We start from the raw sequence: 24,960 nt of genomic DNA, 5'->3' as shown, positions 1-24,960 counted from the left end.
CATGATCATTGATGCCCCACGAGGTGAGATCTTGCATGGAGCCCCAGACCGAGGGTGTTTGACCATCATCTTGAACTTCTTCCATTTTCTAATAATTGCGCCAACAGTTGTTGCCTTCTCACCAAGCTGCTTGCCTATTGTCCTGTAGCCCATCCCAGCCTTGTGCAGGTCTACAATTTTATCCCTGATGTCTTTACACAATTCTCTGGTCTTGGCTATTGTGGAGAGGTTGGAGTCTGTTTGATTGAGTGTGTGGACAGGTGTCTTTTATACAGGTAATGAGTTCAAAGAGGTGCAGTTAATACAGGTAATGAGTGGAGAACAGGAGGGCTTCTTAAAGAAAAACTAACAGGTCTGTGAGAGTCGGAATTCTTACTGGTTGGTAGGTGATCAAATACTTATGTCATGCAATAAAATGCAAATGAATTACTTAAAAGTCATACAATGTGATTTTCTGGATTTTTGTTTTAGATTCCGTCTCTCACAGTTGAAGTGTACCTATGATATAAATTACAGACCTCTACATGCTTTGTAAGTAGGAAAACCTGCAAAATCGCCATTGTATCAAATACTTGTTCTCCTCACTGTAGATAGAGATAGCTCGAGGGAGGGGGGGGCTTCTCTCAACAATATCTACGACCACAGTCCACCACTGGTTTAATGGACATCATTTATGTTTACTGGCAGAACCCCTTTCCCTTCACAAACATTTGTGTACACACTCACACATACGCAGCGTGTACACATGCAAGGACGCACACACACGAATGCAGGCCTGCCTGGTATGACTTTATTCTCCCATTTCCCTGCCTGCTTCTGGTGGGTTATTAAACACTACCCAGAGTTCCCTTGCCATGACCCTCCTTGCCTCTTTCCTCACCTTCCCTCGCCCTTCCCTCGCCCTTCCCTCCCTCCCTCCCTCCCTCCCTCCCTCCCTCCCTCCCTCCCTCCCTCCCTCCCTCCCTCCCTCCCTCCCTCCCTCCCTCCCTCCCTCCCTCCCTCCCTCCCTCCCTCCCTCCCTCCCCTCGCCCCTCCCTCCCTCCCTCCCTCCCTCGCCCCTCCCTCCCTCCCTCCCTCCCTCCCCTCCCTCTCTCCCCTCCCTCCCTCCCTCAACTCTCCCTTTCCCGTTAGGCCAGGCAGAGTCCAGTGATCCATCTCTGAGACAGCAAGCAGGAGGCAGAGGAGAAAGGCAGCCGGATGTGTGTGTTCACATAAGTACGTGTATTTGTGTGTGATGCTGCCGTTGGGTGTGTGCAGATCCCCTTAATTACCCCAATCGTAATGACATCAGGGGGGGTCAAGGGGGTTGGTGGGGGGGGTAAATCTCCCTTCGACACAAAAGGATCAGAGATACATCGACATCATTAGCGTAGAAATAAGCTCCCCATTATAGCAGAGGAAGAGAGTAGCAGCCACTCCACAGCCAGGGGATAGCCCCATCCCTCATCCCTTCCTGAAGGGAACCCGCTCAGACCTCTCCCCAGAGATGGTGCTCCGGGCCAGGGCTGAGCAGCAGGGAGGAGTGGCCCAGCTGGTGAGCCGTCCTGGGGGATGAGAGTGCGTCTGAGCTTTTGACCCTACAGCCCTCTGGGACTCAGCCTGTGGCTAGACTAATGCTAACGGAGGAGCGGGCTGGGTTTAAAATGTTAAGCCTCCCTGAGTGGAGACTCAAGAGCCCCCCACTGGTCCCAAATCCTCCCAGGAGAACTCTCTCCCAGTTTTTTTTATTTTTATTACAATTTATCTTTTTGCTTCCCTTCATCCACTATTTCCCCATACTCCTTCTTGTTTCCTTTCTTTTCTCTTTGCTACTTCTCTCTCCTGTTCTCTCTTCACCCTGTGCTGCTTCTCTCTCCTGTTCTCTCTTCACCCTGTGCTGCTTCTCTCTCCTGTTCTCTCTTCACCCTGTGCTGCTTCTCTCTCCTGTTCTCTCTTCACCCTGTGCTGCTTCTCTCTCCTGTTCTCTCTTCACCCTGTGCTGCTTCTCTCTCCTGTTCTCACTCCTCTCTTCACCCTGTGCTGCTTCTCTCTCCTGTTCTCACTCCTCTCTTCACCCTGTGCTGCTTCTCTCTCCTGTTCTGACTCCTCTCTCTTCACCCTGTGCTGCTTCTCTCTCCTGTTCTCTCTTCACCCTGTGCTGCTTCTCTCTCCTGTTCTCACTCCTCTCTTCACCCTGTGCTGCTTCTCTCTCCTGTTCTCTATTCACCCTGTGCTGCTTCTCTCTACTGTTCTCACTCCTCTCTCTTCACCCTGTGCTGCTTCTCTCTCCTGTTCTCACTCCTCTCTTCACCTGTGCTGCTTCTCTCTCCTGTTCTCACTCCTCTCTTCACCCTGTGCTGCTTCTCTCTCCTGTTCTCACTCCTCTCTTCACCCTGTGCTGCTTCTCTCTCCTGTTCTCACCCCTCTCTTCACCCTGTGCTGCTTCTCTCTCCTGTTCTCACTCCTCTCTTCACCTGTGCTGCTTCTCTCTCCTGTTCTCACTCCTCTCTTCACCCTGTGCTGCTTCTCTCTCCTGTTCTCACTCCTCTCTTCACCCTGTGCTGCTTCTCTCTCCTGTTCTCACTCCTCTCTCTTCACCCTGTGCTGCTTCTCTCTCCTGTTCTCACTCCTCTCTTCACCCTGTGCTGCTTCTCTCTCATTCTCACTCCTTTCTTCACCCTGTGCTGCTTCTCTCTCGTGTTCTCACTCCTCTCTTCACCCTGTGCTGCTTCTCTCTCCTGTGCTCACTCCTCTCTTCACCCTGTGCTACTTCTCTCTCCTATTCTCTCTTCACCCTGTGCTGCTTCTCTCTCCTGTTCTCACTCCTCTCTTCACCCTGTGCTGCTTCTCTCTCCTGTTCTCACTCCTCTCTTCACCCTGTGCTGCTTCTCTCTCCTGTTCTCACTCCTCTCTTCACCCTGTGCTGCTTCTCTCTCATTCTCACTCCTTTCTTCACCCTGTGCTACTTCTCTCTCCTATTCTCTCTTCACCCTGTGCTGCTTCTCCTGTTCTCACTCCTCTCTCTTCACCCTGTGCTGCTTTTCTCTCGTTCTCACTCCTCTCTTCACCCTGTGCTGCTTCTCTCTCCTGTTCTCACTCCTCTCTTCACCCTGTGCTGCTACTCTCTCATTCTCACTCATTTCTTCACCCTGTGCTGCTTCTCTCTCCTGTTCTCACTCCTCTCTTCACCCTGTGCTTCTTCTCTCTCCTGTTCTCACTCCTCTCTCTTCACCCTGTGCTGCTTCTCTCTCGTTCTCACTCCTCTTTCTTCACCCTGTGCTGCTTCTCTCTCATTCTCGCTCCTCTCTTCACCCTGTGCTGCTTCTCTCTCCTGTTTCTCTTCACCCTGTGCTGCTTCCCTCTCATTCTCACTCCTCTCTTCACCCTGTGCTGCTTCTCTCTCCTGTACTCACTCCTCTCTTCACCCTGTGCTGCTTCTCTCTCCTGTTTTCTCTTCACCCTGTGCTGCTTCCCTCTCATTCTCACTCCTCTCTTCACCCTGTGCTGCTTCTCTCTCCTGTTCTCACTCCTCTCTTCACCCTGTGCTGCTTCTCTCTCCTGTTCTCACTCCTCTCTTCACCTTGTGCTGCTTCTCTCTCCTGTTCTCACTCCTCTCTTCACCCTGTGCTGCTTCTCTCTCCTGTTCTCACTCCTCTCTCTTCACCCTGTGCTTCTTCTCTTTCCTGTTCTCACTCCTCTCTTCACCCTGTGCTGCTTCTCTCTCCTGTTCTCACTCCTCTCTCTTCGCCCTGTGCTGCTCCTCTCTCCTGTTCTCTCTTCACCCTGTGCTGCTTCTCTCTCCTGTTCTCACTCCTCTCTTCACCCTGTGCTGCTTCTCTCTCCTGTTCTCACCCCTCTCTTCATCCTGTGCTGCTTCTCTCTCCTGTTCTCACTCCTCTCTCTTCGCCCTGTGCTGCTCCTCTCTCCTGTTCTCTCTTCACCCTGTGCTGCTTCTCTCTCCTGTTCTCACTCCTCTCTTCACCCTGTGCTGCTTCTCTCTCCTGTTCTCACTCCTCTCTTCACCCTGTGCTGCTTCTCTCTCCTGTTCTCACTCCTCTCTTCACCCTGTGCTGCTTCTCTCTCCTGTTCTCACTCCTCTCTTCACCCTGTGCTGCTTCTCTCTCCTGTTCTCACTCCTCTCTTCACCCTGTGCTGCTTCTCTCTCCTGTTCTCACTCCTCTCTTCACCCTGTGCTGCTTCTCTCTCCTGTTCTCTCTTCACCCTGTGCTGCTTCTCTCTCCTGTTCTCACTCCTCTCTTCACCCTGTGCTGCTTCTCTCTCCTGTTCTCACTCCTCTCTTCACCCTGTGCTGCTTCTCTCTCCTGTTCTCTATTCACCCTGTGCTGCTTCTCTCTCCTGTTTTCACTCCTCTCTCTTCACCCTGTGCTGCTTCTCTCTCCTGTTCTCACCCCTCTCTCTTCACCCTGTGCTGCTTCTCTCTCCTGTTCTCACTCCTCTCTTCACCTGTGCTGCTTCTCTCTCCTGTTCTCACTCCTCTCTTCACCCTGTGCTGCTTCTCTCTCCTGTTCTCACCCCTCTCTTCACCCTGTGCTGCTTCTCTCTCCTGTTCTCACTCCTCTCTCTTCACCCTGTGCTGCTTCTCTCTCCTGTTCTCACTCCTCTCTTCACCCTGTGCTGCTTCTCTCTCCTGTTCTCACTCCTCTCTTCACCCTGTGCTGCTTCTCTCTCATTCTCACTCCTTTCTTCACCCTGTGCTGCTTCTCTCTCGTGTTCTCACTCCTCTCTTCACCCTGTGCTGCTTCTCTCTCCTGTTCTCACTCCTCTCTTCACCCTGTGCTGCTTCTCTCTCATTCTCACTCCTTTCTTCACCCTGTGCTACTTCTCTCTCCTATTCTCTCTTCACCCTGTGCTGCTTCTCCTGTTCTCACTCCTCTCTCTTCACCCTGTGCTGCTTTTCTCTCGTTCTCACTCCTCTCTTCACCCTGTGCTGCTTCTCTCTCCTGTTCTCACTCCTCTCTTCACCCTGTGCTGCTACTCTCTCATTCTCACTCATTTCTTCACCCTGTGCTGCTTCTCTCTCCTGTTCTCACTCCTCTCTTCACCCTGTGCTTCTTCTCTCTCCTGTTCTCACTCCTCTCTCTTCACCCTGTGCTGCTTCTCTCTCGTTCTCACTCCTCTTTCTTCACCCTGTGCTGCTTCTCTCTCATTCTCGCTCCTCTCTTCACCCTGTGCTGCTTCTCTCTCCTGTTTTCTCTTCACCCTGTGCTGCTTCCCTCTCATTCTCACTCCTCTCTTCACCCTGTGCTGCTTCTCTCTCATTCTCACTCCTCTCTTCACCCTGTGCTGCTTCTCTCTCCTGTTCTCACTCCTCTCTTCACCTTGTGCTGCTTCTCTCTCCTGTTCTCACTCCTCTCTTCACCCTGTGCTGCTTCTCTCTCCTGTTCTCACTCCTCTCTTCACCCTGTGCTGCTTCTCTCTCCTGTTTTCGCTTCACCCTGTGCTGCTTCTCTCTCCTGTTCTCACTCCTCTCTTCACCCTGTGCTGCTTCTCTCTCCTGTTCTCACTCCTCTCTTCACCCTGTGCTGCTTCTCTCTCCTGTTCTCTTTTCACCCTGTGCTGCTTCTCTCTCCTGTTCTCACTCCTCTCTTCACCCTGTGCTGCTTCTCTCTCCTGTTCTGACTCCTCTCTTCACCCTGTGCTGCTTCTCTCTCCTGTTCTCACTCCTCTCTTCACCCTGTGCTGCTTCTCTCTCCTGTTCTCACTCCTCTCTCTTCACCCTGTGCTGCTTCTCTCTCCTGTTCTCTCTTCACCCTGTGCTGCTCCTCTCTCCTGTTCTCACTCCTCTCTCTTCACTCTGTGCTGCTTCTCTCTCCTGTTCTCACTTCTCTCTTCACCCTGTGCTGCCTCTCTCTCCTGTTCTAACTTCTCTCTTCACCCTGTGCTGCTTCTCTCTCCTGTTCTCACTTCTCTCTTCACCCTGTGCTGCTTCTCTCTCCTGTTCTCACTCCTCTCTTCACCCTGTGCTGCTTCTCTCTCCTATTCTCACTCCTTTCTTCACCCTGTGCTGCTTCTCTCCTATTTTTTCATTCATCTACCTTTTTTCATTAATGTTCTAAGAGAGGAGTCAGAACAGGAGAGAGAAGAGTCAGAACAGGAGAGAGAAGCAGCACAGGGTGAAGAGAGAAGTGAGAACAGGAGAGAGAGGCAGCACAGGGTGAAGAGAGAACAGGAGAGAGAAGCAGCACAGGGTGAAGGGAGAACAGGAGAGAGAAGCAGCACAGGGTGAAGGGAGAACAGGAGAGAGAAGCAGTACAGGGTGAAGAGAGGAGTCAGAACAGGAGAGAGAAGCAGCACAGGGTGAAGAGAGGAGTGAGAACAGGAGAGAGAAGCAGCACAGGGTGAAGGGAGAACAGGAGAGAGAAGCAGCACAGGGTGAAGGGAGAACAGGAGAGAGAAGCAGCACAGGGTGAAGGGAGAACAGGAGAGAGAAGCAGCACAGGGTGAAGGGAGAACAGGAGAGAGAAGCAGCACAGGGTGAAGAGAGGAGTCAGAACAGGAGAGAGAAGCAGCACAGGGTGAAGAGAGGAGTGAGAACAGGAGAGAGAAGCAGCACAGGGTGAAGAGAGAACAGGAGAGAGAAGCAGCACAGGGTGAAGGGAGAACAGGAGAGAGAAGCAGCACAGGGTGAAGAGAGGAGTCAAAACAGGAGAGAGAAGCAGCACAGGGTGAAGAGAGAGGAGTGAGAACAGGAGAGAGAAGCAGCAACGGGTGAAGAGAGAACAGGAGAGAGAAGCAGCACAGGGTGAAGAGAGAACAGGAGAGAGAAGCAGCACAGGGTGAAGAGAGGAGTGAGAACAGGAGAGAGAAGCAGCACAGAGTGAAGAGAGAGGAGTGAGAACAGGAGAGAGAAGCAGCACAGGGTGAAGAGAGAACAGGAGAGAGAAGCAGCACAGGGTGAAGAGAGGAGTGAGAACAGGAGAGAGAAGCAGCACAGTGTGAAGAGAGAACAGGAGAGAGAAGCAGCACAGGGTGAAGAGAGGAGTGAGAACAGGAGAGAGAAGCAGCACAGAGTGAAGAGAGAACAGGAGAGAGAAGCAGCACAGGGTGAAGAGAGGAGTGAGAACAGGAGAGAGAAGCAGCACAGAGTGAAGAGAGAGGAGTGAGAACAGGAGAGAGAAGCAGCACAGGGTGAAGAGAGAACAGGAGAGAGAAGCAGCACAGGGTGAAGAGAGGAGTGAGAACAGGAGAGAGAAGCAGCACAGAGTGAAGAGAGAGGAGGGAGAACAGGAGAGAGAAGCAGCACAGGGTGAAGAGAGAACAGGAGAGAGAAGCAGCACAGGGTGAAGAGAGGAGTGAGAACAGGAGAGAGAAGCAGCACAGGGTGAAGAGAGGACAGGAGAGAGAAGCAGCACAGGGTGAAGAGAGGAGTGAGAACAGGAGAGAGAAGCAGCACAGGGTGAAGAGAGAACAGGAGAGAGAAGCAGCACAGGGTGAAGAGAGGAGTGAGAACAGGAGAGAGAAGCAGCACAGAGTGAAGAGAGAGGAGTGAGAACAGGAGAGAGAAGCAGCACAGGGTGAAGAGAGAACAGGAGAGAGAAGCAGCACAGGGTGAAGAGAGGAGTGAGAACAGGAGAGAGAAGCAGCACAGGGTGAAGAGAGAACAGGAGAGAGAAGCAGCACAGGGTGAAGAGAGGAGTGAGAACAGGAGAGAGAAGCAGCACAGGGTGAAGAGAGGAGTGAGAACAGGAGAGAGAAGCAGCACAGGGTGAAGAGAGAACAGGAGAGAGAAGCAGCACAGGGTGAAGAGAGAACAGGAGAGAGAAGCAGCACAGGGTGAAGAGAGGAGTGAGAACAGGAGAGAGAAGCAGCACAGTGTGAAGAGAGGAGTGAGAACAGGAGAGAGAAGCAGCACAGTGTGAAGAGAGGAGTGAGAACAGGAGAGAGAAGCAGCACAGGGTGAAGAGAGGAGTGAGAACAGGAGAGAGAAGCAGCACAGTGTGAAGAGAGGAGTGAGAACAGGAGAGAGAAGCAGCACAGTGTGAAGAGAGGAGTGAGAACAGGAGAGAGAAGCAGCACAGGGTGAAGAGAGGAGTGAGAACAGGAGAGAGAAGCAGCACAGTGTGAAGAGAGGAGTGAGAACAGGAGAGAGAAGCAGCACAGTGTGAAGAGAGGAGTGAGAACAGGAGAGAGAAGCAGCACAGGGTGAAGAGAGGAGTGAGAACAGGAGAGAGAAGCAGCACAGTGTGAAGAGAGGAGTGAGAACAGGAGAGAGAAGCAGCACAGTGTGAAGAGAGGAGTGAGAACAGGAGAGAGAAGCAGCACAGGGTGAAGAGAGGAGTGAGAACAGGAGAGAGAAGCAGCACAGTGTGAAGAGAGGAGTGAGAACAGGAGAGAGAAGCAGCACAGTGTGAAGAGAGGAGTGAGAACAGGAGAGAGAAGCAGCACAGGGTGAAGAGAGGAGTGAGAACAGGAGAGAGAAGCAGCACAGTGTGAAGATAGGCAGGAACTGCTTCGCCAATAGAAATCCCAGATCATGCGTGTATGTATCATGGCGATGTTGGCTAGCTATGCTCATGTGCAGAAACACATCATCTGGTCTAACTGCTTTTGATGAAAATGAAAACGTGTCACTTTGTCACTTTCACAAGGTTGGAGAAATAACATGTTCAACTACTTAAGACATTGGCTCGACTCTAGGTTGATTTCGAGAAAATGAACAACTAAGGAATAATTTGTCACTTCTCTCGTTGACTTCTCAAACCCCAAATCGCTGACTGATCTGATGGTCTATTTCGCAAGCGTTCCCAGAAGTCTCACGATGTTGCGCCTCTTGACTTTAGAAACTGTGACTGAAGCATCACTCATCAAAAGGCCTGTGTAGGTGGAGAGATGCTAGCAGGCCCCTAGGCTGAGTGGTGAGTAATCATATTGTCTTTGTCCCAAATGGCACCCGATTTTCTATACAGTAGTGCAATATTGGGAAAAAGGGATACCTGGTCAGTTGCACAACTGAATGCATTGAACCGAAATGTGTCTTCCGCATTTAACCCAACCCCTCTGAATTATGTATCCAATGTTTCCAGCTGTCAAGTCTTTTCAGATGAATGATCATAAAGTGCAGAAAACACTATTTAAGACTGAGCAGCAAAATGTGAACCAGGGACTGACACCACCTCCTGTATGAGCTCTTCATCGGAGCCTCATGAATATGCATGACCCTGTAGGTGAGCCTTCTGAATATTCATGTCCTGGCAGGTGATGAGACTGGCTGTGATTGGCAGGGGCACGGTGTCTGGGACAGACAGCAGCAGGGGTTAGAGAGAGAGAATGGGTGAGAGATGGAGAGAGGAGTGGTGAGAGATTGAGAGATGGAGGGATGAGAAAGAGAGATGGAGGTGGAGAGCATGAGCAACATCGAGTGAGAGGAAGGGGTTAGAGAGAGAGAGAGTTGGACACACCGACAGAGAAGGAGAGCGAGATGGAGTGAGAGGAAGGGGTTAGAGAGAGAGAGAGTTGGACAGACCGACAGAGAAGGAGAGCGAGATGGAGTGAGAGGAAGGGGTTAGAGAGAGAGAGAGAGTTGGACAGACCGACAGAGAAGGAGAGCGAGATGGAGTGAGAGGAAGGGGTTAGAGAGAGAGAGAGTTGGACAGACCGACAGAGAAGGAGAGCGAGATGGAGTGAGAAGAAAGGGGTTAGAGAGAGAGAGAGAGTTGGACAGACCGACAGAGAAGGAGAGCGAGATGGAGTGAGAGGAAGGGGTTAGAGAGAGAGAGAGTTGGACAGACCGACAGAGAAGGAGAGCGAGATGGAGTGAGAGGAAGGGGTTAGAGAGAGAGAGAGAGAGAGTTGGACAGACCGACAGAGAAGGAGAGCGAGATGGAGTGAGAAGAAAGGGGTTAGAGAGAGAGAGAGAGTTGGACAGACCGACAGAGAAGGAGAGTGAGATGGAGTGAGAGGAAGGGGTTAGAGAGAGAGAGAGAGAGAGAGAGAGAGAGAGAGAGAGTTGGACAGACCGACAGAGAAGGAGAGCGAGATAGAGTGAGAGGAAGGGGTTAGAGAGAGAGAGAGTTGGACAGACCGACAGAGAAGGAGAGCGAGATGGAGTGAGAGGAAGGGGTTAGAGAGAGAGAGAGTTGGACACACCGACAGAGAAGGAGAGCGAGATGGAGTGAGAGGAAGGGGTTAGAGAGAGAGAGAGAGTTGGACACACCGACAGAGAAGGAGAGCGAGATGGAGTGAGAGGAAGGGGTTAGAGAGAGAGAGAGTTGGACACACCGACAGAGAAGGAGAGCGAGATGGAGTGAGAAGAAAGGGGTTAGAGAGAGAGAGAGAGTTGGACACACCGACAGAGAAGGAGAGCGAGATGGAGTGAGAGGAAGGGGTTAGAGAGAGAGAGAGAGTTGGACACACCGACAGAGAAGGAGAGCGAGATGGAGTGAGAGGAAGGGGTTAGAGAGAGAGAGAGTTGGACAGACCGACAGAGAAGGAGAGCGAGATGGAGTGAGAAGAAAGGGGTTAGAGAGAGAGAGAGAGTTGGACACACCGACAGAGAAGGAGAGCGAGATGGAGTGAGAGGAAGGGGTTAGAGAGAGAGAGAGTTGGACACACCGACAGAGAAGGAGAGCGAGATGGAGTGAGAGGAAGGGGTTAGAGAGAGAGAGAGAGTTGGACACACCGACAGAGAAGGAGAGCGAGATGGAGTGAGAAGAAAGGGGTTAGAGAGAGAGAGAGTTGGACACACCGACAGAGAAGGAGAGCGAGATGGAGTGAGAGGAAGGGGTTAGAGAGAGAGAGAGTTGGACACACCGACAGAGAAGGAGAGCGAGATGGAGTGAGAGGAAGGGGTTAGAGAGAGAGAGAGAGAGAGTTGGACACACCGACAGAGAAGGAGAGCGAGATGGAGTGAGAGGAAGGGGTTAGAGAGAGAGAGAGAGTTGGACACACCGACAGAGAAGGAGAGCGAGATGGAGTGAGAGGAAGGGGTTAGAGAGAGAGAGAGTTGGACACACCGACAGAGAAGGAGAGCGAGATGGAGTGAGAGGAAGGGGTTAGAGAGAGAGAGAGAGAGAGTTGGACAGACCGACAGAGAAGGAGAGCGAGATGGAGTGAGAGGAAGGGGTTAGAGAGAGAGAGAGAGTTGGACAGACCGACAGAGAAGGAGAGCGAGATGGAGTGAGAGGAAGGGGTTAGAGAGAGAGTTGGACACACCGACAGAGAAGGAGAGCGAGATGGAGTGAGAGGAAGGGGTTAGAGAGAGAGAGAGAGTTGGACAGACCGACAGAGAAGGAGAGCGAGATGGAGTGAGAGGAAGGGGTTAGAGAGAGAGAGAGTTGGACAGACCGACAGAGAAGGAGAGCGAGATGGAGTGAGAGGAAGGGGTTAGAGAGAGAGAGAGAGAGAGAGTTGGACACACCGACAGAGAAGGAGAGCGAGATGGAGTGAGAGGAAGGGGTTAGCGAGAGAGAGAGTTGGACAGACCGACAGAGAAGGAGAGCGAGATGGAGTGAGAGGAAGGGGTTAGAGAGAGAGAGAGAGTTGGACACACCGACAGAGAAGGAGAGCGAGATGGAGTGAGAGGAAGGGGTTAGAGAGAGAGAGAGTTGGACAGACCGACAGAGAAGGAGAGCGAGATGGAGTGAGAGGAAGGGGTTAGAGAGAGAGAGAGTTGGACAGACCGACAGAGAAGGAGAGCGAGATGGAGTGAGAGGAAGGGGTTAGAGAGAGAGAGAGAGTTGGACAGACCGACAGAGAAGGAGAGCGAGATGGAGTGAGAGGAAGGGGTTAGAGAGAGAGAGAGAGTTGGACACACCGACAGAGAAGGAGAGTGAGATGGAGTGAGAGGAAGGGGTTAGAGAGAGAGAGAGTTGGACACACCGACAGAGAAGGAGAGCGAGATGGAGTGAGAGGAAGGGGTTAGAGAGAGAGAGAGAGTTGGACAGACGACAGAGAAGGAGAGCGAGATGGAGTGAGAGGAAGGGGTTAGAGAGAGAGAGAGAGTTGGACACACCGACAGAGAAGGAGAGTGAGATGGAGTGAGAGGAAGGGGTTAGAGAGAGAGAGAGAGTTGGACACACCGACAGAGAAGGAGAGCGAGATGGAGTGAGAGGAAGGGGTTAGAGAGAGAGAGAGAGTTGGACACACCGACAGAGAAGGAGAGTGAGATGGAGTGAGAGGAAGGGGTTAGAGAGAGAGAGAGTTGGACACACCGACAGAGAAGGAGAGCGAGATGGAGTGAGAGGAAGGGGTTAGAGAGAGAGAGAGAGTTGGACAGACGACAGAGAAGGAGAGCGAGATGGACTGAGAGGAAGGGGTTAGAGAGAGAGAGAGTTGGACAGACCGGCAGAGAAGGAGAGCGAGATGGACTGAGAGGAAGGGGTTAGAGAGAGAGAGAGTTGGACAGAGCAAAAGAGAAGGAGAGTGAGATGGAGTGAGTTTGCCATCTGGATGAATGCTGGAAGGTTTCTTTCCTGCGTAGTATTTAATACTCCACATCCCTATAGTTGGGCTGTTTTGCATCGGTCTGAGAATTGTAATTGATGTTGTGTCATTCAGTTCAGGCAGACAGACAGATAGGTGGTGTTCTGATTAGACTGCTAGTGAGTGATGGTGAGAGGTTGGAGAGATACTGCAGAGCACAGCCTTTACAGTACACTTTTCTCCCCACCCCCTGGACCGTAAAATACCTCCCCAAGACGTTTTCATCTGTTCCTGCACTTGGCTCGGCAAATAAAGAACCGCCTCGCCGCGTTGTGGAATATAGCTATGAGGAGAGGGAAGAGGGAATGCGTGAATGCGGCAGTCACAAGGCTTGTTTTCCTGCCTTTCTTCTGGATGTGAATGGTTCTGTGATTGTGGTCATTGTGTGCTTTATGCCACTGATAAATAAGGGGGAATAAAAGTAAGCTTTATCTAGGCTCTGCAGCAACACGCCACAATTAACGCCTTCTGACGACAAACTGGACACACTCAGGGAGGGGGTAGGCTTTTCAAACAGTTGTTTACTTGCTTGTTTGATTTTCCAACAAAGAGAGAACACTCACTCTGTTTTTGGAGAGTCAGGGCCTGAATGTTAATTAACTGTTTGTTTAATCGTGCCTGGCGATGGCAGTGTTTAATTGGGTCTGCTCCCTGACTGGGAGACCCAGCAGGACTCCTTCAGGTATTCTCGCCACGCCCTTGGTCGCCCTGGGAGATGGGGTTGCCCTGGAAACCAGAGTGGAGGGAAGTGCGATGGCAGCATTAAAGTTCAAGGTTAACTTCTAATATGATCATCTCTTCCTCATCTACACCATCTAGCATCGGATTGGCTCCCAATTGCCAGAATCCTCCCCTTTCACTGACAGTAGTAAAAAGTACGGAGGTCTCGGAGGGGCATAAGTCATACACAGGATCTCAGCAGCACTCACTATCTCTTTCACTGGGGAGAGATCACACAGAGCTGAGAGGGAGAGGAGAACAAACCTCAGAGCCTGTTGAGCACATAAACACAGAAAGGCATAGGGCCTGGGCTTGAGTGACACACCAGCTAATGCAGAAAGGAGATGACAAGTGTTTCCAATTATGGATTTGTCTTACTTTGGTTTGGTACCCAGGAGGCTCATTAAAGAAACACACTCACGCAGAGCATCCAAACACACTTAACATAGACATGGACTCTCTGAAACACACACAGACATACAGATACATGTAAGAATTCAGCTGTAAAGGGAATTGGCAGTACCCATACATGATGTATGGCCTTGTTACAGATGCATGATTGAACAGCATGCTGTATTCCCAAAGCATTAACACACACACACACACACACAGACTCTAACCTTAACCCTAACTTTTAAGCTTAAAATAGCATTTGAATAAATTCAGGACATTCAGGACAAAAAAAGTTATTGTTCCCTACTTTGTCAGGACATTCTGGTGAATTGTTCGGACATTCGGTTCCTGATGAGGTAGGAAAATAGGCACACACACACACACAGAGGGAGAGAGCCCCACACGTACAGTATGCATATGTTACCATTGGGGCGGCAGGGTAGCCTAGTGGTTACCGAAAGGTTGCAAGTTCAAACCCCCGAGCTGACATGGTACAAATCTGTCGTTCTGCCCCTGAACAGGCAGTTAACCCACTGTTCCTAGGCCGTCATTGAAAATAAGAATTTGTTCTTAACTGACTTGCCTAGTAAAATAAAGGTAAAATAAAAAATAAATACCAGTCCATGTACTCTACAGCCCTGTTCTCTGCCTCTTCCTGTTGAAGACAACCTCATTTTAAATGTGTGTGTGTGATAAAGAGACTGGTCCTGGTGCAGAGTCTCCCTCTCTCTCTGCAGTAGCCCTGATCTTCTAAAGAGCACACATGGATTTCTTCCTATGGAGCTGAGGTCATTGGACCCGTTTCAACACTCAGGATGACTTACAATGCGTCATAAGGGGTTATAATGTGCCATAATGGGCTTGAATGGCTGGTAATTTGTCAGGCTTTGAACAGGCCTTTCTTTAAAGACTGGTCCAAGGCTTTCAACCCTCACAGTCTCCTCTTTTCCTAATGTAGTCTAACTTCAAATGGGAATAAACAGCGCTGTGCCAATCCTGTGCCAATCAAATCCAGCACGGTTCCACTCCCAGAGATACTGAGGTTATTCTCTCTCGGAGGATGATTGGCAGGATTCCGGGGTGTTTGACTGTAATTCTGGCTGGAGTGATTGTCGGTGTTAAGCGAGTCTCTCCAGTGTGGAGCCAGCTAATGATGACTAATTTCAGAACTCACTGGAGAGCCCGGCACTGTGGAGAGGGGAGAGGGCCCGGCACTGTGGAGAGGGGAGAGGGCCCGGCAGTGTGGAGACGGGAGAGGACCCGGCACGGTGGAGAGGGGAGAGGACCCGGCACTGTGGAGAGGGGAGAGGACCCGGCACTGTGGAGAGGGGAGAGGACCTGGCACTGTGGAGAGGGGAGAGGACCCGGCACTGTGGAGAGGGGAGAGGACCCGGCACTGTGGAGAGGGGAGAGGACCTGGCACTGTGGAAAGGGGAGAGGACCCGGCACTGTGGAGAGGGGAAAGGACCCGGCACTGTGGAGAGGGGATAGGGCCCGGCACGGTGGAGAGGGGAGAGGACCCGGCACTGTGGAGAGGGGAGAGGACCCGGCACTGTGGAGAGGGGAGAGGACCTGGCACTGTGGAGAGGGGAGAGGACCTGGCACTGTGGAGAGGGGAAAGGACCTGGCACTGTGGAGAGGGGAGAGGACCCGGCACTGTGGAGAGGGGAAAGGACCCGGCACTGTGGAGAGGGGAGAGGGCCCGGCACTGTGGAGAGGGGATAGGGCCCAGCACTGTGGAGAGGGGAGAGGGCCCGGCACTGTGGAGAGGGGAGAGGGCCCGGAGATGCCTTTTAGCTGTGAAAATACTAAGAGTGTGGCCAAATGCTAGCTCACACACACGAGCGCATTCACCAATCTGTGAGTACGGGTGAAATTCTGTAGGCAGATGGTTGTGACTCCAGGCAGTCGGTTCTATCAAGGCTTAGCACAGGCAATAGAGAGGTGTATCTTACTAACAAGCCTATATCTGTGTTGAAGTGGCTTCATGCTCTGGTGTTCAAGTGAGGTTGGTTTTATTTTACATTAATAACGTACCTTTTCATGTGTGACTTGTCAGTTATTAATGTGTTATGTTTCAATGGTTTCAAGTACTGTGAAATGCATTTGCAAGCTCTAAAGCCAATCAATAACAATGTAATATTACAAATAACAAGGTTGAACAAAAACACGAGAAATAAAAATAAGAAGAACATAAAGTAAGTAAGCATACTATATATACAGGGTCAGTCAGTTTCAGTATTTACAATGGTCAGGGATACTGGAGTGATAGAGGTAGATACAGTTGACGTCAGAAGTTTACATACACCTTAGCCAAATACATTTAAACTCAGTTTTCCACAATTCCTGACATTTAATCCGAGGAAAAATTCCCTGTCTTAGGTCAGTTAGGATCACCACTTTATTTTAAGAATGTGAAATGTCAGAATAATAGAAGAGAGAATGACTTATTTCAGCTTTTATTTCTTTCATCACAGTCCCTGTGGGTCAGAAGTTTACATACACTCAATTAGTATTTGGTAGCATTGCCTTTAAATTATTTAACTTGGGTTAAACGTTTTGTGTAGCCTTCCACAAGCTTCCCACAATAAGTTGGGGGATTTTTGGCCCATTCCCCCTGACAGAGCTGTTGTAAATTAGTCAGGTTTGTAGGCCTCCTTGCTCGCACACGCTTTTTCAGTTCTGCCCACAAATGTTCTATAGGATTGAGGTCAGGGCTTTGTGATGGTCACTCAAATACCTTGACTTTGTTGTCCTTAAGCCATTTTGCCACAACTTTGGAAGTATGCTTGGGGTCATTGTCCATTTGGAAGACCCATTTGCGACCAAGCTTTAACTTCCTGACTGATGTCTTGAGATGTTGCTTCAATATATCCACATAATTGTCCTACTTCATGATGCCATCTATTTTGTGAAGTGCACCAGTCCCTCCTGCAGAAAAGCACTCCCACAACATGATGCTGCCACCCCCGTGCTTCACAGTTGGGATGCTGTTTTTTGGCTTGAAAGCCTCCCCATTTTTCCTTCAAACATAACGATGGTCATTATTGCCAAACAGTTCTATTTTTGTTTCATCAGACCAGAGGACATTTCTCCAAAAAGTACGATCTTTGTCCCCATGTGCAGTTGTAAACCGTAGTCTGGCTTTTTTATGGTGGTTTTGGAGCAGAGGCTTCTTCCTTGCTGAGCGGCCTTTCAGGTTATGTCGATATAGGATTCGTTTTACTGTGGATATAGATACTTTTGTACCCGTTTCCTCCAGCATCTTCACAAGGTCCTTTGCTGTTGTTCTGGGATTTTCACTTTTCGCACCAAAGTACGTTCATCTCTAGGAGACAGAACATGTCTCCTTCCTGAGCGGTATGATGGCTGCGTTGTCCCATGGTGTTTATACTTGCGTACTATTGTTTGTACAGATGAACGTGGTACCTTCAGGCGTTTGGAAATTGCTCCCAAGGATGAACCAGACTTGTGGAGGTCTACAATTTTTGAGGTCTTGGCTGATTTCTTTTGATTTTTCTCATGATGTCAAGCAAAGAGGCACTGAGTTTGAAGGTAGGTCTTGAAATACATCCACAGGTACACCTCCAAATGACTCAAATTATGTCAATTAGCCTATCAGAAGCTTCTAAAGCCATGACATAATTTTCTGGAATTTTCCAAGCTGTTTAAAGTCACAGTCAACTTATTGTATGTAAACTTCTGACCCACTGGAATTGTGATACAGTGAATTATAAGTGGAATAGTCTGTTTGTAAACAAATGTTGGAAAAATTACTTGAGTCATACACAAAGTAGATGTACTAATCGACTTGCCAAAACTATAGTTAGTTAACAAGAAATATGTGGAGTGGTTGAAAAACAAGTTTTAATGACTCCAACCTAAGTGTATGTAAACTTCCGAATTCAACTGTATGTATAGGGGTAAGGTGACAAGACATCAGGATATATAATAAACAGACTAGCAGCAGCGTATATGAGGATTGTATGTAAGTGGGCGTGCATGAGTGTAGAGTCAGTATAAATGTTAAGCATATTATGTGTGAGAGCAAATTGTGAAGTGAGTGTTTGTGTGAGCTGCCCTGTGCACTGCCCTGTGAGTGTGCATAGAGACAGTGCAAAAATACAAGGGTAGACCGTGTAGCTATTTATTTAGCTATTTAGCCGTCTTAGAAGCTTTTCTGGAGCCTGTTGATGTCAGACTTGATGGTACCACTTGCCGTGCGGAAGCAGAGGGAGCATTCGTTGGCTCGGAAAGAAAGAGTTTTTAACGATTTTCCAGGCCTTCCTTTCACACCACATGATATAATGGTCCTGGATGGCAGGAAGTTCGGCCCCAGTCATGTACTGGGCTGTCCGCACCACCCTCTGTAGCGCCATGTGTGTGTTTGAGGGCATTGCTTTTGCCATACCAAGCGGTGATGCAGCCAGTCAAGATGCTCTCGATGTTGCAGCTGTTGAAATGATGTACCTGTCGCTAATCTAATATCACACCTGACGTCCCAGTAACCTATCCACTACTGTACCTCCCTGACATCTTATTCTAGTACTCCCTCCATATCTCTCTCTCTTCCTCCCTCTAACTCCCACAAGTATCTTTCTCCCACAGCCCGGATTCCTTCATCTCTCCCTCTCTCCCTCTCTCCATCTCTTCTTCTCTTTCTCCCACAGCCCGGATTCCTTCATCTCTCCCTCTCTCCATCTATTCTTCTCTTTCTCCCACAGCCCGGATTCCTTCATCTCTCCCTCTCTCCATCTCTTCTTCTCTTTCTCCCACAGCCCGGATTCCTTCATCTCTCCCTCTCTCCATCTCTTCTTCTCTTTCTCCCAAAGCCTGGATTCCTTTATCTCTCCCTATATCCATCTTTCCCCCTCTCACTATTAAACTGAATCTTCCCTACTCCTCCCTTCAACTTATTCAAGGCCTCTCTTCCTCCCTCGCTGTGTCGTACACTGACAGCCATCCTTTCCCTCACACCCTCCCTCTCCCTCCCTCCCTCCCTCCCTCCCTCCCTCCCTCCCTCCCTCCCCTCCCTCCCACCCTCCCTCTCTCCCTCACACCCTCCCTCCCTCCCTCCCTCCCTCCCACCCTCCCTCCCTCCCTCCCTCACACCCTCCCTCCCTCCCTCCCTCCCTCCCTCCCTCCCTCCCTCCCTCCCTCCCTCCCTCCCTCCCTCCCTCCCTCCCTCCCTCCCTCCCTCCCTCCCTCCCTCCCTCTCTCCCTCTCACCCTCCCTCCCTCCCTCCCTCCCTCCCTCCCTCCCTCCCTCCCTCCCTCCCTCCCTCCCTCCCTCCCTCTCTCCCTCCCTCGCTGTGTCGTACACTGACAGCCATCCTTTCCTCCCTCCCTCTCTCCCTCACACCCTCCCTCCCTCCCTCCCTCCCTCCCTCCCTCCCTCCCTCCCCCTCCCTCCCTCCGTCTCCGTCTGTCTGTCTCTCTCTGTTCTCTGCCCACACACTAATATCCTCTCCTGTTCAGCAGGAAATGAAGACAGCCTCGACACGTCTGTCAAACAGAAATTGCATTGTATATCTGTCACCAGCATTCACTTGTTTCTTTAAATAGGGAAATTATTGTTGAAATAACTTCTCTCTCTCCTCTATCTACCCCTCCTCCTCCATTCCTCTCCACCTGTCCCTCCCTCCCTCCCCTTTTCTCCACAGTGTCTAAGTTGCGTGTGCAGAAGACCAACCAGTCCCTGGTCTACCTGGAGGACAGTCGTGTGCGCGTCAACTGCTCCGTGGCCTCTCAGACCAGCACCGACTCACAGCATGCCATGCTTTGGTACGTGCGCCGCGCGACGGGTGCCGAGGCCGACGAGCTCCTGCTGAGGATTGAGCGCTCAGGTGCATTTGAGTATGGCGCGTACGCAGACGAGGAGAGGTTGAGGCGGCGGGTGCAGGCAGAGAGGATGTCGCCACAGCTGTATGCGCTGACACTGAACAGGGCAGAGAGCAGCGACTCTGGGACTTACTACTGCCTGGTGGAGGAGTGGCTCACAGATCCAGACGGAGCCTGGTACAGACTGTCACGGGACTCCTCAGGCTTCACACAGGTCCTCGTCAGACAGCCAGGTGAGAACAAAGAGGAGGGAAGGAGGGATCAGGGGAGGGAGGCTGGTACAAACTGGCACAGGACTCCTCAGCCTTCACACACAGATATCTTCCCAAAAGATATAGCAAGAGCCCTGTCTCCCGCTCTCTCTCTCTCTCTCGGTCACTGTCTCTCGATCTCTGTGTCTTTCTCTGTGGTTAACAGTAGCTGTTCTTTGCCCATGTGGTTCAGTCACCTCCTAGCAGTGACCAGTTGTGCCTAACAACCCTCCCCTCTCTACTCTCCCCCTGTCCTCAAGGCCGTCTCGCTTTGATGACCACATCAACTGCCCTGGGCAGAGCTCAGGTGGCAGAGCGGACGTTGTGGCTCTGGTGCCAGCTGGCACAGATGGGCATAGCCTGGCAGTAGAGCCGAGGGGGATAACCCACCTGTCCACCCCTCCAACCCCTAATGCCCATCAATGTTATGCCTCTGTCTCCCCAACAGAACTGCGACCCCACACACCCTCACTCACCTCCAACCCACTAACCCTGACCCCACCATGTCCTCTACTCACCCCCATCCAACTAACCCAGACCCCACCATGTCCTCTACTAAACCTCCAACCCACTAACCCAGACCCCAGCATGTCCTCTACTAAACCTCCAACCCACTAACCCAGACCCCACCATGTCCTCTATTAAACCTCCAACCCACTAACCCTGACCCACCATGTCCTCTACTCACCTCCAACCCACTAACCCTGACCCACCATGTCCTCTACTCATCTCCAACCCACTAACCCAGACCCCAGCATGTCCTCTACTAAACCTCCATCCCACTAACCCTGACCCACCATGTCCTCTACTCACCTCCAACCCACTAACCCTGACCCACCTTGTCCTCTACTCATCTCCAACCCACTAACCCTGACCCACCTTGTCCTCTACTCACCTCCATCCCACTAACCCTGACCCACCATGTCCTCTACTCACCTCCAACCCACTAACCCTGACCCACCTTGTCCTCTACTCATCTCCAACCCACTAACCCTGACCCACCTTGTCCTCTACTCACCTCCAACCCACTAACCCAGACCCACCATGTCCTCTACTCATCTCCAACCCACTAACCCTGGCCCACCTTGTCCTCTACTCACCTCCAACCCACTAACCCAGACCCACCTTGTCCTCTACTCACCTCCAACCCACTAACCCAGACCCCAGCATGTCCTCTACTCACCTCCAACCCACTAACCCAGACCCCACCATGTCCTCTACTCACCTCCAACCCACTAACCCAGACCCCACCATGTCCTCTACTCACCTCCATCCCACTAACCCAGACCCCACCATGTCCTCTACTCACCTCCATCCCACTAACCCAGACCCCACCATGTCCTCTACTCACCTCCAACCCACTAACCCTGACCCACCTTGTCCTCTACTCACCTCCAACCCACTAACCCTGACCGCAGCATGTCCTCTACACACCTCCAAGTCCCCCTCCCACTGTCTACACCCCATGCCCCACAAACTCCTCCCCTCACACTCTGGACTATCTGCCCTACATACTGACACAAAGCATACACACATACTTTTTACACTTATCATTTGCTACTGCGACACCATTCTTTATTTTCCTCATACTATAATCTATCCTGATACCTAGTCACATTACTCTGCCTGCATGTACATATCTAGCTCAAATACCTCGTACCCCTGCACATTGATCTGGTAATGGTACTCTGCATCGGTGGGAAGGGCTCATAAACAAGCATTTCATGGCAAAGTCTACACCCGTTGTATTCGGCGCATATGACAAATACTATTTTATTTTATTTGACTGTTTACAAACAAACATGGGTAACCCCCCTTTCCCCACCCCTCCCCTCCCCGTAACATCTCTGAAAGCATCTGTTGTGCCAGGGGTCCTGTGAGCAGGGCATTATAAATGCAGGGTGAAATGTGCAGGGTGTCCGTGGCATCTGCCCGACTACAACATGAAGGTCAGACAGAAGGGCTGAAGCTGGGCAGGGAGCAACAGTGCTCATCTTTTATTTAAGCAGCAAAGTGGACACTACTCCCCCAATTACATTAATGCTGAAAACACACACACACACACTTTGACACACACATACAGTGACACACATACATATATCTGTTTGTCGCTTTCAACTCACAGCGACCCAAGTGTGTGTTTGTGCATGTGTGTGACTGTGTGTGTGTATGCATGATTGCCTGTGTGTGTATATCAGTGAATCACTTTGATGGTTTTTTTTGTTGTATCTTACCTCTGTGTTTCTCAGAGGTAAGATGTGCCTTTCGGGATCCCAAGGCTCACCAGGGGATTGGGTTATTATTATCAAACACCATATCAGGGAGCTCTTATTCCATATATAGTTATACATGTGCTATATAAATATATAAAGGTGGGTGGCAAACTTCCAGGCTTGATTTCCCAGGGGGCCGTTAGGAGAGTCTCATTAAGGTGCTAAAGAATGCAGTCACCCAGGAAGTCAGACGGAAATGGTTCTCTGTCAGAAGAACAGGGAGATAAGATGAGATCGAGATGCAAGTTCTCCCCTTGTCTGTCTGTCTGTCTGTCTGTCTGCCAGCTTCCTCTCCTCTTTTAACCAGAGGAAACATTACAGTCTGTGAACAGCCTGATCTATCAGTCTTTTTAAGTTCAGTTCTTTTTTACTTGTTGTAACTGGGTCAGTGTGCAGGCCCTGTAGGAGTGTAGCCATCCCTTACAGACACTCTCCCCCTGGGCTAGAAGCCTCTAAGAGGCAGGCCCTGTAGGAGTGTAGCCATCCCTTACAGACACTCTCCCCCTGGGCTAGAAGCCTCTAAGAGGCAGGCCCTGTAGGAGTGTAGCCATCCCTTACAGACACTCTCCCCCTGGGCTAGAAGCCTCTAAGAGGCAGGCTCTGTAGGAGTGTAGCCATCCCTTACAGACACTCTCCCCCTGGGCTAGAAGCCTCTAAGAGGCAGGCCCTGTAGGAGTGTAGCCATCCCTTACAGACACTCTCCCCCTGGGCTAGAAGCCTCTAAGAGGCAGGCCCTGTAGGAGTGTAGCCATCCCTTACAGACACTCTCCCCCTGGGCTAGAAGCCTCTAAGAGGCAGGCCCTGTAGGAGTGTAGCCATCCCTTACAGACACTCTCCCTCTGGGCTAGAAGCCTCTAAGAGGCAGGCCCTGTAGGATTGTAGCCATCCCTTACAGACACTCTCCCTCTGGGCTAGAAGCCTCTAAGAGGCAGGCCCTGTAGGAGTGTAGCCATCCCTTACAGACACTCTCCCCCTGGGCTAGAAGCCTCTAAGAGGCAGGCCCTGTAGGAGTGTAGCCCTCCCTTACAGACACTCTCCCCCTGGGCTAGAAGCCTCTAAGAGGCAGGCCCTGTAGGAGTGTAGCCCTCCCTTACAGACACTCTCCCCCTGGGCTAGAAGCCTCTAAGAGGCAGGCCCTGTAGGAGTGTAGCCCTCCCTTACAGACACTCTCCCCCTGGGCTAGAAGCCTCTAAGAGGCAGGCCCTGTAGGAGTGTAGCCCTCCCTTACAGACACTCTCCCCCTGGGCTAGAAGCCTCTAAGAGGCAGGCCCTGTAGGAGTGTAGCCCTCCCTTACAGACACTCTCCCCCTGGGCTAGAAGCCTCTAAGAGGCAGGCCCTGTAGGAGTGTAGCCATCCCTTACAGACACTCTCCCCCTGGGCTAGAAGCCTCTAAGAGGCAGGCCCTGTAGGAGTGTAGCCATCCCTTACAGACACTCTCCCCCTGGGCTAGAAGCCTCTAAGAGGCAGGCCCTGTAGGAGTGTAGCCATCCCTTACAGACACTCTCCCCCTGGGCTAGAAGCCTCTAAGAGGCAGGCCCTGTAGGAGTGTAGCCATCCCTTACAGACACTCTCCCCCTGGGCTAGAAGCCTCTAAGAGGCAGGCCCTGTAGGAGTGTAGCCATCCCTTACAGACACTCTCCCCCTGGGCTAGAAGCCTCTAAGAGGCAGGCCCTGTAGGAGTGTAGCCCTCCCTTACAGACACTCTCCCCCTGGGCTAGAAGCCTCTAAGAGGCAGGCCCTGTAGGAGTGTAGCCATCCCTTACAGACACTCTCCCCCTGGGCTAGAAGCCTCTAAGAGGCAGGCCCGGCCCTGGAGGGGAACCAAGAACTGGAAAGGCCACGGACAGCTGGTGGGGTCACTAACCCTGTTAGTCTAATTTTCAAGGATTTTGGATTGGGCATCTGGGGGTAGTTGGGAATGTAAAATTGACAGCGAAAGAGATTTTGCTATCTACTGTCAATTATGTGTATTGAATTTTTGAAGTACATAATGTTTTGAAGCACATCGACATCTATTGTTCAGTGTAATGTTTTCTGTTTCAAGGCAAGACAATTATTTTGGCTTTAAATTGTCATTTTGTTCTACTCCCCCCTCTCTCTGTACAGAGGTGCGGTTACAGGTGGAGGAGTCCGAGTCTAATATCACCGTGTCCCAGTCCAGTTCCATCCGGTTGGGCTGTAGCATTCCCTCCCAGTCCTCCAGAGACTCCCGTTTCTCCGTGTCCTGGTATGTGGAGCGCTCCTCCATGCTCTCTGAGGAGGAAGAACAGGGGGATGTTGATGAGGGAAACCGGGCCTGTGTGTTCTCCATCGGACACGACGCCGTGTTCGGGAACGGGAACTGTAGCCCAATCGAGGAGGCGGGGCCTAACTCACGCCTGCAGTTTGAGAGGACGACCTCTGACCTCTACAGTCTGACCATCCAGGGGGCGCGACCCGCTGACGCTGGGCGCTACTACTGTCATGTGGAGGAGTGGCTGCTCAACCCCCGCAACGCCTGGTATCGCCTGGCAACCAACATCTCTGATGTCACCATCGTCAACGTGATCCAGCAGGGTAAATCAATGAATACATTTCTGTAGTGCTTTTAGGAATAAAACAGTGCCACATGGCGAATGACAATGTCCTGGGGCTAGAAAAACAAAGGCCAAGCGATAGAATGGAGACGTATTATTGTTGTTGACATTTCAGCTGCAAAGTGTTTTTCTCACAAAGTGTTTAACCCAGGCCAACCAACTCCTCCCATTTGTATCATTATTATTCTAGAGACCAAATATAAGATCATTGGCTTGTGCTGATCTTACTGATGATTCTGGTGTTTGAGGTAGTACTTACACAGTCACAGCTACTGTGTAGGTTGCTAAAAGTAACATGCCAAACAAACATCAAACTACACCATAATGGAATGCTCTCCATTGATGTCATCTTTTCATCCATATCACACTCCCATCCAATTTTCTGTTCTCTCTACCTTGCCCTTCTCCCTATTTTCTCTCTCTCTCTCTCTCTCTCTCTCTCTCTCTCTCTCTCTCTCTCTCTCTCTCGCTCTCTCGCTCTCTTGT

The 24,960-nt window shown here is 51.0% G+C and overlaps 1 protein-coding gene across 1 annotated transcript in view; it reads left to right on the top strand.

Annotated features, from left to right (window-relative positions):
* LOC118377112 (immunoglobulin superfamily member 3-like) overlaps positions 1-24,960 on the top strand; it is a 172,428-nt gene that overhangs the window by 143,546 nt on the left and 3,922 nt on the right. Inside the window, exons 7-8 of the mRNA XM_052493367.1 lie at positions 19,196-19,606; positions 24,005-24,454. Coding sequence (XP_052349327.1) covers positions 19,196-19,606; positions 24,005-24,454 — 861 coding nt within the window. The remainder of the gene's footprint in view (positions 1-19,195; positions 19,607-24,004; positions 24,455-24,960) is intronic.

The sequence above is a fragment of the Oncorhynchus keta genome, chromosome 34, assembly GCF_023373465.1.
Source record: "Oncorhynchus keta strain PuntledgeMale-10-30-2019 chromosome 34, Oket_V2, whole genome shotgun sequence".
Lineage (NCBI taxonomy): Eukaryota > Metazoa > Chordata > Actinopteri > Salmoniformes > Salmonidae > Oncorhynchus > Oncorhynchus keta.
Note: the sequence above shows the minus strand (reverse complement) of the source record. Positions and strands in the feature narration are given on the sequence as shown.